The sequence below is a fragment of the Scyliorhinus canicula genome, chromosome 13 (assembly GCF_902713615.1).
Source record: "Scyliorhinus canicula chromosome 13, sScyCan1.1, whole genome shotgun sequence".
NCBI classification, from domain to species: Eukaryota; Metazoa; Chordata; class Chondrichthyes; order Carcharhiniformes; family Scyliorhinidae; genus Scyliorhinus; species Scyliorhinus canicula.
Window position 1 is genome coordinate 2,166,076 of NC_052158.1, and position 16,434 is coordinate 2,182,509.

The following is a 16,434-nucleotide window of genomic DNA, read 5'->3' on the forward strand; positions in this document are numbered from 1 at the left end:
ATCTGGCCCCTGGAGCCTGCTCCGCCATTCAGTGAGATCATGGCTGATCTTTTGTGGACTCAGCTCCACTTTCCTGCCGGAACACCATAACCCTTAATCCCTTTATTCTTCAAAAAAACTATCTATCTTTACCTTAAACACATTTAATGAAGGAGTTACTGGGATTGGGTGGATTGGCCACACTATTTAATTGGACAAACAATCGGGTAACTGTAAATTTTCACACCCTCTGCCTCTCCCACACATAACACACACAGCACTGGGGGGTGCCGACATCCCTGAGACGAGGCGGGGCGGTCAAACGTTGCTCAATTGAGCCTTCACGGGGGCGCGGCCAGGCGGTTGAGGGCCCCCGGATTGGCCGATTGGCCTCCATCGTCACCGCGCGTCACAATGCCCGACCCTCTCGGCCAATGGCGACGCGGCCGCTTTCCGATCCCTCATTTGCATACGGCCAGCTGTTAAATAGGCGGCGCCGGCGGTGCGCCGCCACCCTGCAGCACTGAGCATCATGCATGAGTGCAAGGGCGCGGAGTCGAAGAAATGGGTCAGGAAAGCGAGGAGGGCGGCATGTGGCGGCACCCGGAGCGAGCGGAAGCGGCGGCGCAAGGCCAGCTACAGCCTCTACATCCACCGGGTGCTGAAGCAGATCCACCCGCGCAACAACATCTCCTGCCAGGCCACCTCGGTCATGGACTCGTTCGTCGGCGACATCTTCGAGCGCATCGCCTGCGAGGCCTCCCGCCTGGTCCGCTACAGCCGGCGGCACACGCTCTCCTCCCGGGAGATCCAGAGCGCCGTGCGCCTCTTGCTGCCCGGCGAGCTGGCCAAGCACGCCGTGGCCGAGGGCACCAAGGCGGTCACCACGTACGTCGGCTGGAAGTGAGGATCCGGTGGAGAGGGTGGTGGGGGAGCAGCGGCGGGGCTCCTGCTCCTCCTGTCACCCTGGAGAGGAGCGAATGGAGAGACACTCGCACATACGCCCACCCACCCAAGGCCTTTTGCAGGGCACCCCCTGCACCGACATCTAAAGGGCTTAAGAGGGGTTTGCCACTTCATTCCAACGTTGAACTGGGGGAGAGGGCGATGCCACAACCCTCCCTCACCCAAAAGTACCCACAGCTATATATCCACCACTTGCCCCTCAACCCTCCCTCAAAGAAAAAAGGCTTAATGTGCATGTTGTCTCGGAGTTCAAATTTGCAATGACCTATTTCTTCCCTCAAATTATATGACGGAAACTGATGGTAAACAATTGTCTTTGTCTCTTCTTGCTGTTAGCATTTTTATCCATGTTGGGGGGCGGAGGGCGATGCATCATTGCCTCCTGTGGAGGTTTTGCAAGTAATCTATAATTGTCACACAAGTAGGCTCACATTGGCGATGAAGTTACTGTGAAAATCCCCTCTTCAAACTGTTCAAGTACACTGAGGGAGAATTCAGAATGTCCCAATTCATCTAACAAGCACGTCTTTGGACTGGGAGGAAACCGGAGCACCCGGAGGAAACCCACGCAGACACGGGGAGAACGTGCAGATTCCACACACAGACGAATAGATGAATAAGTTACACTTGCTGGTGAGGGGGAGGGGTGGCGGAACAAGGATATTGAACATGTTTCAAGAACCCACCCTCGCCTTCAACCAACACAAAAATAAGCCCAGCCAGAGTGTTATTTCATTCCCATCCATACCTCCCAAGACGTTTTTGATTTGGAAGGACCCGAGGTGAACTTTCAAGGTTAAAAAGAGCTTCATGAGTGGGGAATGGTAACATAAAAGGTTCATTAATGGGTCTTACAATTTTGGAGAAGACCGGCAACTTTTTTTTACTCGCAGCTATTCACAATGAATGAAGACGCACAATCCCACTGTTTGAAACCAAACTTTGCAAGAGTTGAATAAAGATCGTTGGGCAGCACGGTAGCATTGTGGATGGCACAATTGCTTCACAGCTCCAGGGTCCCAGGTTCGATTCCGGCTTGTGTCACTGTCTGTGCGGAGTCTGCACATCCTCCCCGTGTCTGCGTGGTTTTCCTCCGGGTGCTCCGGTTTCCTCCCACAGTCCAAAGATGTGCAGGTTAGGTGGATTGGCCATGATAAATTGCCCTTAGTGTCCAAAATTGCCCTTAGTGTTGGGTGGGGTTACTGGATTATGGGATAGGGTGGAGGTGGTGACCTTGGGTAGGGTGCTCTTTCCAAGACGGTGCAGACTCGATGGGCTGAATGGCCTCCTTCTGCACTGAAAATTCTATTCTATGAAAACCAATGCTATCAAATAACCTTGACTCTTAAAATCCAGAATCAACATGACCTAAATATGAATTAACAAAGGTTGGTTGATCATAAACTATAAATCACACATTATTAAATGGCAGATGCAACTAGGGCAGATCTTATGAATTAGATCCACCGTTCAGAACAAGGGGCCATAGTTTGAGGATAAGGGGTAAATCTTTGAGGACTGAGATGAGAGTTTTCTTTACCCAGAGAGCGGTGAATTTGGAATTCACTGCCACACAGAAAGTAGTTGAGGCCAAAACATTGCGTAATTTCAAGAAGGAATTAAATATATATCGAGCTCTTGGAGCTAAAGGAATATGGGGTGAAGCCAGGATCATCAGGGCATTGAACTTGATCGTAATGAATCGAGGAGCAGGCTTGAAGGGTTGAATAGCCTCTTGCTTCTAATTTCTATGTTTCAGTCAGCACCAGGGTGGCTAGCTGGTGACCTCAGTGGCCAGGGCACCCAGCCATGTTGGCTGGGATGGGGAGCGGCATGTGGTGCAGGGTGGGGGAATCGCCTGCCCTCCAGGTTTGAGGGGGCGGGAGTTGTTGGGTTATGCCTGCGTTGGGCAGGGGTTGGTGGCAGGGGCACGGTGCCTACTCACCCTGGCCGCCCTGAGTAGCTCGTGAAGTTTATTTGCGGCACAGCAGGCCGGTCGGGACGCGTTTGCCCACGGCGCTGACCGCCTCTGCCAGCTATGCCCAGGCACTGTGATAATGATAGGTTGTGTAATCATTCATGCAGCGCTATATTCTATGATGAGAAACATCTGGCTTACGTTAACAGACAGGGTAAAGTAGTGAGCACTGCTCCAATAAGCTACAGGGAATGTATCCATTTTTTTAACACATCTTCATATAGACTTTCAACGATCCCAAAAGACACTTGCCCTCTCTCAGAGGGCAACGTACCTCCCCCAAGGACTCCATACCTCTCCCAAAGGTCTGTCCGGCCGTCCATAAAAGTGCATCCCACCTCTCCAACGATCTTTGCCAACTTTCGGCCTTCTCCTGATTGGTCTGAAGTGCACAAGGCCCCAGGGAAAACGGCGGCTGCAGGGTTCACAGGTGGGACATTGGTCATTTTGGACAGGCCAGAGACGGGACCCTCTCCACTGCGGTAAGAACTCAAGTCTTGGGTTTCCTGGGTCAGGTAACTTTCTCACTTTTGCCTTTTAGCCCCTCTTTTCAATGAAAAAGCTTTGGAACCCAGGATTCTATCACACTTACCCCCCCCCCCCCCCCCCCCCCCCCCCCCCCCCCGGGCAAAAAGGGAGCTTGACCATAGGAATGATTTGTTTACAGCGGTTTCAAAATACAACAAGCTCTTAGCATCATAACAAATGTTTACAGAAATGGATATGACATGCTGTATTGGCAACCCTTCCGCAATTACAAATATCGCATTGACAACATTGCAACCCTTGTAAGGAAAGGAAGTGAATGTAACAATTAGAATTAGCAGAATGACAGCATCATTTAATCCAGAAGCTGTTTCCTCATCGACTATCTTTTAATAACTCGATACAGATCATCAGCAATTATGTCATTTCCCTTGGTGACATGCTCAGTTCTGAGGATCATAGAATCATAGAATTTACAATGCAGAAGGAGGCCATTCGGCCCCTCGAGTCTGCACCGGCCCTTGGGAAGAACACCCTACCTAAGCCCACACCTGCAGCCTATCCCCAAACCCCCACCGCATCCCCACACCTCCACCCCATCCCCGTAACCCCACCTCACCTTTATCGGACACGGGGCAATTTATCATGGCCAATCCATCTAACCCGCACATCTTTGGACTGTGGGAGGAAACCGGAGCACCCCGGAGGAAACACACGCAGACACGGGGAGAAGGTGCAGACTCCGCACAGACAGTGACCCAAGCCGGGAATCGAACCTGGGTCCTTGGAGCTGTGAAGCAACAGTGCTAACCACTGTGCTACCATACTGCCCTCACAAGGATGTAAAGTATACCCCAGTAGCATTAAACCCCAGCAGCATTAAACCCAGCAGCATCAAACCCCAGCAGCACCAAACCCCAGCAGCATCGAACCCCAGCAGCATCGAACCCCAGCAGCATCGAACCCCAGCAGCATTAACCCCAGCAGCATCGAACACCAGCAGCACCGAACCCCAGCAGCACAGAACCCAGCAGCATCAAACCCCAGCAGCACCGAACCCCAGCAGCATCGAGCCCAAGCAGCATCGAACCGCAGCAGCATCAAACCCCAGCAGCACCAAACTCCAGCAGCATCGAACCCCAGCAGCACCGAACCCCAGCAGCATCGAACCCCAGCAGCACCGAACCCCAGCAGCACCGAACCCCAGCAGCATCGAACCCCAGCAGCACCGAACCCCAGCAGCATCGATCCGCAGCAGCATCGAACCCCAGCAGCATCGAACCCCAGCAGCACCAAACTCCAGCAGCATCGAACCCCAGCAGCACCGAACCCCCAGCAGCATCGAACCCCAGCAGCATCGAACCCCAGCAGCATCGAACCCCAGTAGCACCAAACCCCAGCAGCACCAAACCCCAGCAGCATCAAACCCCAGCAGCACCGAACCCCAGCAGCATCGAACCCCAGCAGCATCGAGCCCCAGCAGCACCGAACCCCAGCAGCATCAAACCCCAGCAGCATCGAACCCCAGCAGCATCGAACCCCAGCAGCACCGAACCCCAGCAGCACCGAACCCCAGCAGCATCGAACCCCAGCAGCACTAAACCCCAGCAGCATCAAACTCCAGCAGCATCGAACCCCAGCAGCACCGAACCCCAGCAGCATCGAACCCCAGCAGCATTAGCCCCAGCAGCATCGATCCCCAGCAGCATCGATCCCCAGCAGCATCGATTCCCAGCAGCATCGATCCCCAGCAACACCGAACCCCAGCAGCATCGAACCCCAGCAGCATTATCCCCAGCATCATCGAACCCCAGCAGCACCGAACCCCAGCAGCATCGAACCCCAGCAGCACCAAACCCCAGCAGCATCAAACTCCAGCAGCATCGAACCCCAGCAGCACCGAACCCCAGCAGCATCGAACCCCAGCAGCATCGAACCCCAGCAGCATCAAACCCCAGCAGCACTAAACCCCAGCAGCATCAAACTCCAGCAGCATCGAACCCCAGCAGCACCGAACCCCAGCAGCATCGAACCCCAGCAGCATTAGCCCCAGCAGCATCGATCCCCAGCAGCATCGATCCCCAGCAGCATCGATTCCCAGCAGCATCGATCCCCAGCAACACCGAACCCCAGCAGCATCGAACCCCAGCAGCATTATCCCCAGCATCATCGAACCCCAGCAGCACCGAACCCCAGCAGCATCGAACCCCAGCAGCACCAAACCCCAGCAGCATCAAACTCCAGCAGCATGGAACCCCAGCAGCACCGAACCCCAGCAGCATCGAACCCCAGCAGCATCGAACCCCAGCAGCATCGAACCCCAGCAGCATCGAACCCCAGCAGCATCGATCCCCAGCAGCATCGAACCCCAGCAGCATCGAACCCCAGCAGCATCGAACCCCAGCAGCATCGAACCCCAGCAGCATCGAACCCCAGCAGCACCGAACCCCAGCAGCACCGAACCCCAGCAGCATCGAACCCCAGCAGCACCGAACCCCAGCAGCATCGAACCGCAGCAGCATCGAACCCCAGCAGCATCGAACCCCAGCAGCACCACACTCCAGCAGCATCGAACCCCAGCAGCACCGAACCCCCAGCAGCATCGAACCCCAGCAGCATCGAACCCCAGCAGCATCGAACCCCAGTAGCACCAAACCCCAGCAGCACCAAACCCCAGCAGCATCAAACCCCAGCAGCACCGAACCCCAGCAGCATCGAACCCCAGCAGCATCGAGCCCCAGCAGCACCGAACCCCAGCAGCATCAAACCCCAGCAGCATCGAACCCCAGCAGCATCGAACCCCAGCAGCACCGAACCCCAGCAGCACCGAACCCCAGCAGCATCGAACCCCAGCAGCACTAAACCCCAGCAGCATCAAACTCCAGCAGCATCGAACCCCAGCAGCACCGAACCCCAGCAGCATCGAACCCCAGCAGCATTAGCCCCAGCAGCATCGATCCCCAGCAGCATCGATCCCCAGCAGCATCGATCCCCAGCAACACCGAACCCCAGCAGCATCGAACCCCAGCAGCATTATCCCCAGCATCATCGAACCCCAGCAGCACCGAACCCCAGCAGCATCGAACCCCAGCAGCACCAAACCCCAGCAGCATCAAACTCCAGCAGCATCGAACCCCAGCAGCACCGAACCCCAGCAGCATCGAACCCCAGCAGCATCGAACCCCAGCAGCATCGAACCCCAGCAGCATCGAACCCCAGCAGCATCGATCCCCAGCAGCATCGAACCCCAGCAGCATCGAACCCCAGCAGCATCGAACCCCAGCAGCATCGAACCCCAGCAGCATCGAACCCCAGCAGCATCGAACCCCAGCAGCATCGAATCCCAGCAGCATCGAACCCCAGCAGCATTAGCCCCAGCAGCATCGAACCCCAGCAGCATCGAACCCCAGCAGCATCGAACCCCAGCAGCATTAACCCCAGCAGCATTAGCCCCAGCAGCATCGAACCCCAGCAGCATCGAACCCCAGCAGCATCGAACCGCAGCAGCATCGAACCCCAGCAGCATCGAACCCCAGCAGCACCAAACTCCAGCAGCATCGAACCCCAGCAGCATCGAACCCCAGCAGCATCAAACTCCATTGTAGGAATATACATTAATGAAACAGACTGGAATGCGATGGAATGATCAGTAAGTTTGCAGATGATACAGAAATTGGTAGCTATGATATGGAGATGCCGGCATTGGACTGGGGTGAGCACAGTAAGAAGTCTTACAACATCAGGTTAAAGTCCAACATGTTTGTTTCAAACACTAGCTTTCGGAGCACTGCTCCTTCCTCACCTGAGGCAGTGCTCCAAAAGCTCGTGTTTGAAACAAACATGTTGGACTTTAACCTGGTGTTGTAAGACTTCTTACGGAAATTGGTGGTGGAGTAGAAAGCAGGGAGGAAAGCCTTAGATTAGGGCAGCACGGTAGCATAGTGGTTAGCACTGTTGCTTCACAGCTCCAGGGTCCCAGGTTCGATTCCTCCTTGGGTCACTGTAGAAGTCAGGTATTTTAAATACACTTAATATAGGTAAGAAGACTGTTTAAGACAGAAATATCAATTCCCAGTTTTAAAATGAAAGAACCATACAATTTCCAAACTCAGTCATGAGTTTGCAAAACACAGAAGTCTGATAAAAACATTAAATTTTTCCCAAGGACAAGGGTTGAATCCATGGCAACGAGGAATAAGAATGAACGAATTGCCTGATTCTCACGCCATTTCAGATTAGAGTAAATTACATCCCACGATTATACTAGCTGAAACATTTTAGACTGTGTTGCCTTGTTTTTAATAAATGGACAGTTAAAACATCGAATCAAATATAATAAATATATTTGATTCCAACATTCTACAGTTTGAATTATATTTTCGGAATTATGCCTCGCATAGTATGATGAGATAACATGAGGTCTCCATGGTGGCAATAGGTAGGTCAGCATTAGACCAGTTTTTGCTGGTTTTGATAAAGCACAATATCCCATGGGAAACATACCAATAAGCAACAATTAGAAGTGGCGTTACATTGTCATGATGGACGGCTTTTTATCAAATCAAATGTGTTTTGAATATAGCTTAAACCAATTAGGATTATATTGGGGTGTGATCAGATCGCTTAAGACAGATATCAAATAGTATATCCATGGATAATTTGGCCACCATTTTTTAGACTAGAGACTAGAGACTAGAGGCAGAGACTAGAGACGAGAGACTAGAAGTGAGGAGAGGAGAGAAACGGGGCGGAGAAAAGACAGGTGGAGAAAGAAAGAGACAGGAAAGAGACAAAAGAGAGAGAGAAAGTAAAGGAAGAGAATTAGAAAAGAGTTCTGTACTCCTATTTCATTTTCAGCCTTTGACTTTTAAAGTTGTGTTCAGGCTATTGTCTCAGAAGATAATTCCTGTGAATTTTTGAAGAAAATCAAATTGTCTACAAACTACCTTTTAAATCATTTCCAAGTTGTAACCAATGAACTTTGAATAAAACAATTCTTATTTGCACCTGACAAGTTTTAAACTTGCTTTTCTACTGAGTTTCAGCAATGTCTCACCAACAACCGGCAACTGTAATTTAAATAAAACTGGATCAAATCCTTAAGATACTTCAGTCACTGTCTGTAGGGAGTCTGCACATCCTCCCCGTGTGTGCGTTGGTTTCCTCCGGGTGCTCCAGTTTCCTCCCACAGTCCAAAGACGTGCAGGTTAGATGGATTGGCCCTGCTACATAGCCCTTAGTGTCCAAAAAGATTAAGTGGGGTTACGGGGATAGGGTGGAGGTGTGGGCTTGGGTAGGGTGCTCTTTCCAAGGGCCGGTGCAGACTCGATGGGCCGAATGGCCTGCTTCAGCACTGTGCATTCTATGATGACAGGGCGATATAGACGGGCTGCCCAGATAGGCAGGACAGTGGCAAACGGAATTTAACCCTGAAACCCATTCTGTGAGGACTAACAAGGCACGGGAATATGGATTGAAGCTTGGATGCCATCAAGTACAGGAGATCGGGGGGATCATGGCGTGCATGTGCATTGGTCTCTGAAGGTAACAGAATAGGCAGGTAAGGTGATTAGAAGGGATTCCTGCCTTTATTAGCCGAGGTATAGAATATAAGAGCAGGGAGGTTATGATGCTGTATAAAACACTGGTTAGGCCACAGCTAGAGTACTGTGTTCAGTCCTCGTCGCCACACTATAGGAAGGATGTGATTCCACTGGAGAGGGTGTGGAGGAGATTCCCCAGGATGCTGCCCTGGGCTGGAGAGTTCCAGCTGTGAAGAGAGGCTGGTTAGGCCGGGGTTGTTTTCCTCTGAGCAGAGAAGGCTGAGGGGGGAACCTGATCGAGGTGGACAACATTATGTGGGGCGTAGACGGGGTGGATAGGGAGGAACTTTACCCCTTAGTCGAGGAGTCAATAACCAGGGGGAATAGATTAAAGGTTAGGGGCAGGAGATTTGAAGGAAATTTGAGGAGAAATCTTTTCACCCAGAGGGTGTTGGGAATCTGGAACTCGCTGCCTGAGAGGGTGGTAGAGGTGGGAATCCTCACTACATTTAAGAAGCATTTAGATGAGCGATTGAAAAGCTGCAGCGAACAAGGCTGGAAAATGGGTTCAGAATGGATGCTTGATGGCCGGCACAGACACGATGGGCCAAAGGGCCTCTTCCTGGCTGTAAAACACTCTGACAGAGGAGGCTTCACATGGATCAGGGGTAACATGATTCAACAGAGAACATTCGAAGCCCCCATTGACCCGAGGTGCAGATGGTACTGCCCCCCCCACCCCGTTTCCCCCCTCCCAGTGCCGACTGAGCGATCCGCAATCTTCTTCATCTTCCGTGCTCTACCGTTACGTCTATGTGTCTTCCCAGGATGCAACTGCGGGGTGTTCATTAGATTGTACCACAGATGCCTGCCCACCGATGGCGCACACCGAGGTGACGGAAGCCATCTGCTTCTCGCCCCTTGAGGCCTTTGATGCTCTTGTTGGATGTCCTCTGGGCGCCTGGAGTCGGAAATCCCTGGCTCACGTACCGCTATCACTGGCATTGCCGTGCCACCCTGTTCTTACCGTTGCCCTTGAGATGTACTGGTGTCAGGAGGAAGGTGGGGTGGGGGTGGATTCCAGAACGCGTCAACCACGTGCGCGAGTTTGAGGCGCTCACCCTCCGGATCACCTCACACCACAAACCATAGCCTCCCCCAACTCTTCCTCCCGCTTGGCTTTGATCCCCTCCATGGACACCCCATCCTCGCTCAGAATCCTCCCATAGATCACTGACACCACACCCTTCCCTATTCCCCCTTCCCGTCAATACCTCTTCCAACCATGAGGGGGCCGGCGCTATCGGGAAGCTCTGAACCTCCTTCCTGGCAAAGTCCCGGAACTGCAGGAACCTAACCCCTTCCCCTCGCCCCAGCCCATATTTCTTCCCCAACTCTTCCAAAACCTCCTAAAATATCTCCCCTGGAACAGGTCTTTTAATACCCTGACCCCACTCTCCTCCCATCTCCAAAACCTCCCATCCAGCCTCCCCGGCTCAAACGGTTCCCCCTAATCGGCATCTCCCCTGACCCAGTCCCTAGCTTCAGGTTCTGCCACAACTGACCTCCAAATCTTCAGTGTTGCCACCACCACCGGACTCCCAGAGTATTTCCCCGGGGCCATCGAGAGAGTGGCGCTGTTACCAACAGCCCCGACCCCCTGCACAGATTCTCCTCCACTGGGTATCCCGCCCTCCAACCCAACTCCTCACCTTTTCAGCATTCATCGCCCAGGTGTAATCTAAAAAGTTTATATAACTCAGATTACTCAGCGCCGTGGGCAGCGTTGCCTGGACTGGCATGCAGTGCCACTGCATGACCTCCTCAGGGCGGCCAGGGTGAGTAGGCACCACTAACCCCGCCAGTAACCCGCCCCCCTCCTCACCTGGGGACGGCTGAATCTCCACCCTGCCCCACGTGCCAGTACCCATGCCAGCCGCCATCTACCCACCCCCTGGGCTGCATGAGACGGGCTGTCTAACACTGTTGTTTTCCCCTCCCCAGGAAAAGGCCGCAGCCGGTTCGATTCCCGGCTTGGGTCACTGTCTGTGTGGAGTCTGCACGTCCTCCCCCTGTGTGCGTGGGTTTCCTCCGGGTGCTCCGGTTTCCTCCCACAGTCCAAAGATGTGCGGGTTAGGTGGATTGGCCATGCTAAATTGCACATAGTGTCCTAATAAAAGTAAGGTTAAGGGGGGGGTTGTTGGGTTACGGGTATAGGGTGGATACGTGGGTTTGAGTAGGGTGATCATGGCTCGGCACAACATTGAGGGCCGAAGGGCCTGTTCTGTGCTGTACTGTTCTATGTTCTATGTTCTATAACCGCCGGGAGAGGGAGAAGACAGGTGAGGGACCACCAGATCTGTGGGCCCCTCATCATGGCTGAGCAGAGGGCCCTGGACATGGCCGGTGACCCAGAGGAAAGGGAGGTCATCCAGGTGGAGTGCGGTCACAGGCGAGGGAGTGAGACCCCGCTGAATTGCGGTTCCCCACGACGTGTGTGTCGACATCCCCCCACTCACCTCCCACACCACCCTCACCCTCCACCCCGGCCTCCCCCCCCCCCCCCCCCCCCCCCCCCCCCCCCCAACGCCTATCCCCCCTTCTCCCCGCCGGCCCGCTGTCGAATCATGCATGTTGTCTTGTGTCTTGCAGGACCTGCCAGAGATGGGGGGCATCCATCAGGCTTCCCCGCCCCCAGCCGGTGCCAGAGCCGTTGCCCCCCAGACAGCCGAGCACCGACGGGTAGAGCAGCCCGAACACCAACCCTCTGCCCGAGACTTAGGACAACCCGGAGCTCGGGTAGGAGGAGGAGGACACGGGTGTTTCCAACACCCTCCAACATCTCCGAGACTATCACCTCGGTCGGGCACATTAGTGAAGAGGCTCCTGGGACACTAACTGGTGCGCACCACCCAGTCGGTCCAGGGGGAGATAGGAGAAGCCGAGGGGCCGGATGGCCGGAGGGCAGGCCGGCTCTAGGAACCAGCTGCTGCCCAGACGGGTCCCGGGCTCCTGGAATATCCAGTCCCAGCCACAGTGGAGAGACCCAGGGACTACGGGACGGGATGAGGGCGAGCAGGGGCTGGTGGAGGAGTCCATCCGCAAACAGGAGCAGGGGGTGGTGCCGGCCATGCCTGCCACCCAGGTCGAAGCCACACGGGTGGCGTCTGCGGTGCAGGCAATGGGGGCAATGCCCTTAGTGTCAAAAAATGTTAAGTGGGGATTACTGGGTTATGGGGATAGGGTAAATACAATCAACATCTTGGGGGTTACCATTGATCAGAAACTAAACTGGAGTAGCCACATTAATACTGTGGCTACCAGGGCAGGTCAAAGGCTAGGAATCCTGCGGAGAGTAACTCATCTCTTGACCACCCCCCTCCAGAAGGAAGGAACGGCCGATATATTTCCCAGTCAGGATGGGGAGTGACTTGGAGGGGAACCTCCAGGTGGGGGGGGTGATCCCAGGTATCTGCTGCTCTTGTCCTTCTAGATGGTGGTGGCCGTGGGTTTGGAAGGTGCTGCCTGAGGAACCTCGGTCAGTTCCTGCAGTGAATCTTGTCGATGGTCCACACGGCTGACACTGTCCATCGGAGGTGGAGGGAGTAAATGTTTGTGGAAGGGACGCCAATCAAGCGGGGCTGCTTTGTCCTGGATGGTGTGGAGCCTCTTGAGTGTTGGAGCTGAGCTCATCCAGGCAAGTGGAGAGTTTTCCATCAGATTCCTGACTTGTGCCTTGTAGATGGTGGACAGGCTTTGAGGAAATCAGGAGGTGAGTTACTCGCTGTAGGATTCCTAACCTTTGACCTGTTCTTGTGGCCACAGTATTGATATGACTGGTCCAGTTCAGTTTCTGGTCAATGGTTACATACAGTGAGGAGAAGGGAGGCGGGAGGGGGGAGGATGGTGGGGGACATCAAGCCAAACAGCGACACATATGCAAAATTGCATGAAAATAGGGAAGCGGGATTGTCTCCATCGTGATCTTGTTTCCCGATTTTCAACTTCCTCGCCAGTGACATGACGAGGTTGAAGTCCACAAAGGCCGAGAGAATCTCATTGTGATACATTTAAATGCATATCAATAGCGAGACCCCCCCGAGATATATTCCCCCAAACCCCCACCTCCCCACTAAATATTCAAACCTCAAGAGATCAAGAAGAGGGAAACCATTCAACAGCCTAGGATAAAAATGTCATAAAATTCCAGCCTATGTTTCTGGAGAACAGAGCAACATTGTCCAATCAGCCATTCAATCGCAATGCACCACTGGAACAGAAAGATGTCCATTCGAATCCGCAATGCCTTTCACACACTCGACGCATCTCAGAGCAAAGCACAGCCAATGAAATACTTCTTGGTGCAGTGTGGGATTCTTAAGGAGCTTGACAGGGTCAATGCTGAGAGGATGTTTCCCCCTCATGGGAGAGTCTAGGACCTGAGGGCAGAGTGTCAGAATGAAGGGGAGCCAATTTCAGACTGAGATGAGGAGGAATTCCTTCTCGGAGGATTGTGAGTCTTTGGAACTCCTTTCCACAGAGAGCTGTGGGGATAGAGTCCTTGTGTATATCTGAGGCTGTGATCGATAGATTGCTGATCAGGAAGGGAATCAAGGGTAATGGTGAAAGGTCCGGAAAGTGGACGAGGAATGTCAGATCAGCCATGATCCTATTGAATTGCAGAGCAAGCTCAAGGGGCCGAATTGCCTACCCCAGTTCCAAATTGGTTTTATGGTCTTTTCGAGTGTATTTTATTTTGCTTTTCTCCTTCATGTGATTTGGGGGCCGTTAGCAAAGCCAGCATTTGTTGTCCATTCTTAATTGCCCTTGAGCTGAACATTTCAGTGGGTAGTCAAAGATTTCACCACATTTTGCTGCAGGTCTGGATTCACATGTAGGCCAGGCCGGACCGAGGAAGAGCCGGATCTAACGGAAAAAATTCCAATTCCGGTTTTCGGTGCATTTAGCGGGGTGTTTGTCCCGGTTTCTTTGGCCGCGGGGGTATTTTCTCCGCTGCAGCCGCACTTGAGTCATTTCCCGCTGGGGAGTTTAGCAGAAAACCCATCGCATGTCGGGGCACCATTTTGTCTGGCTGCCCTGATCATTCCCTGTCCCCTCCTCCCTGTTCTCGACCCCCCCCCCCTCCCCCCCCCCCCCCCATCTCCCAACCTCGGGGAGACCCCCCGGGGAACACTCAATCAGCCCCCTCCACTTGGTGAGGCCCCTCTGGCCCGATCCCTGGCAGTGCCAACCTGCTACCCTGGCATCGTGACAATGCCAGCCTGGCACCCTAACAGTGCCACCCTGCTACCCCAGCACCCTGACAATGCCCCTGCCAGCCTGGCAGTACCAAGGGTGCCACCCTGCCCTGTCCACAGACATCCGGGGGGGAGGTCTCTAATGGCTTTGGGGACCCCCCCGCAGATGCCATAATGACTGGGCCACGCTTCTGTGGGCCAGTGCTAAACGGTGCATTGGCGAGGTCTCGCGGGCACGGCCGTAAGGTCCCGGGTACCCGGAGAATCCCGCAAACACATATTTAAATAAGCCTCATTGAAATATGTACTTCTGGATCACGGCCAGTGAGAGCGAGATCGCGAGGCGGCTTGAGCGTCGAACACGATGAGGCCACTGAAACGCGCCCCACATTGAGTTTTTCAGATAATTGGTGATAGTTTCTGTGCCACCATTAATGAGGCTCAATTTACATTCCAGATTTATTAACTGAATTGAAATTCCACCAGCGGCCGTGGGTGGGATTTGAACCTGCGTCTCCAGAGCCTGAGTGTTTCTCGGGCAGTGACGTTGGCACAGTGCCACCGTCACCCCTTCCTGACAGGAAGTATGGGCATTCCAACCGCGCTGACAACGTGACCAGTTCTTGCGCAATTCTCACGTCTCAACCTCTGCCTCCCTTTCAGCTGTGTGGATTAACGGAGAGGAACTCAAACTTCTTTATTTTTGTGAAGGCGAAAGAAGCAGGCTAGCCGCCAACTCCAGCCGAAGCTGACGGTGGACAAATATGCCTCGTCATGTCGGCGTCCGCTTGGCACTCATCTTCTCCTTGTCCATTGCGGGTGAGTGAATTTTCTTTTTTGTTTGAGACATTACGCAGGAGCGGCGAAATGCACCTTTGCTGCATTTTCCAAGGAAGGGAGTTTCCACTTTCAGAGCTTCTGGCCAGTTTAAAACTCATTTCACGGCTTGTGGGCGTCGCTGGCTGGGCCGGCGTTTCATCCCGAACTGCCCCTCCAGAAGGTGGTGGGGAACCGCCTGCTCTGCGGGGTAGGTACATCCACTGTGCTGTTGGGGCAGCAGTTACAGGATTCCGACCCACAGTGCAGGAACGGAGATCCAGTACCAAGGCATGCACGGGGAAGGCAACTGGGGAAATTCTATCCCAACCCAACCCCCCCCCCCCCCCCCGCACCCCCTCGACATTCCACGTTGATGGTCGAAATCGGGAAAAAATCATGGGGCGGGATTTTATGGCCTCACAGCCGCGTGATTTCTGACAGCGGGAGGTGGGGCTCCATTCGCTGGTGGCCAGATTCCCCTCTGCCGCCGCTTGTTAATGGGATTCCCCATTGGAGCCACCCCACGCCATTGGGAAGCTTGTATTGGCCGTGCTGAATTGCCCTTCGTGTCCAAAAAAAAGGTTTGGGGGAGTTATTGGGTTATGGGGGTGGGGGCCGAGGTGTGGGCTTGGGTAGGGCGCTCTCTCCAAGGGCCGTGCAGACTCGATGGGCGGAGTGGCCTCCTTCTGCGTTGCAAATTCTATGAAACATTGTACGACCTATGATCCTGTGTGACCTTGAAACTGAAACACTTGGAAGAAATTCTAATCTGATCCTTTCCCCTCCCCTTCCCCCCCTAACCCTCCAAAAACACTTGTAACTTGCAGGAGGAATCTGTCCTTGGGTCACGCTGCATGAAGACACATATTCAGGATCACCCATCGATGATTCCGATACCGTTGATTATCCCAAATTAACACTGGATGGCTCGGGTTCGGGATTTGCCATTGATGATCCTGAGTTGTACTCCGGCACGGAAGTCAATCCTGCGGAAAAGCCTGCGGGCTCCAACGTGGAGGCTCCCAAGAAGATGCCGATGTCCGCTATATGTCCTGTGGTGTTACTTCTTTCTGCAAAGCTCTTGGTTCTTCTGGGCATTGTGCTTTACTTCATAAGGAAGTGACGACTGAAACCACTGTGGTGAATGTAATATATATATGTATATATGATAATTCACACTGTCTTTGTAAGCGCAGTAGCGCTATCCTACCACTAGGGGAGTAGCTCTGGGAGTACTCAGGAACTTGTACTGGGCTCCACCCTTGGCTCCGCCCACGACTCCTCCTCCTAGTGCAGCTGTATAAATACCCTTGTCCAGAGTCAGCCTGAGTTCACTAAGAGTTCATCAATGGGTAACAGGCTGGCTCTGAAGTAAGTCGATTAAAGCCTAGATTCACATCGGAAA

The 16,434-nt window shown here is 53.5% G+C and overlaps 1 protein-coding gene across 1 annotated transcript; it reads left to right on the top strand.

Annotated features, from left to right (window-relative positions):
• The first annotated feature begins 478 nt into the window (after window positions 1-478).
• Window positions 479-1,252, top strand: LOC119975960 (late histone H2B.L4-like). The gene has a single exon (XM_038815942.1). The coding sequence runs from the start codon at window positions 512-514 to the stop codon at window positions 884-886; it is 375 nt and encodes a 124-aa protein (XP_038671870.1). The 5' UTR covers window positions 479-511; the 3' UTR covers window positions 887-1,252.
• Window positions 1,253-16,434: the final 15,182 nt, after the last annotated feature.

Bases quoted from the DNA above. Each gene is read 5' to 3' on its own strand.
- LOC119975960 (XM_038815942.1), top strand. From the start codon at position 512: ATGCATGAGTGCAAGGGCGCGGAGTCGAAGAAATGGGTCAGGAAAGCG.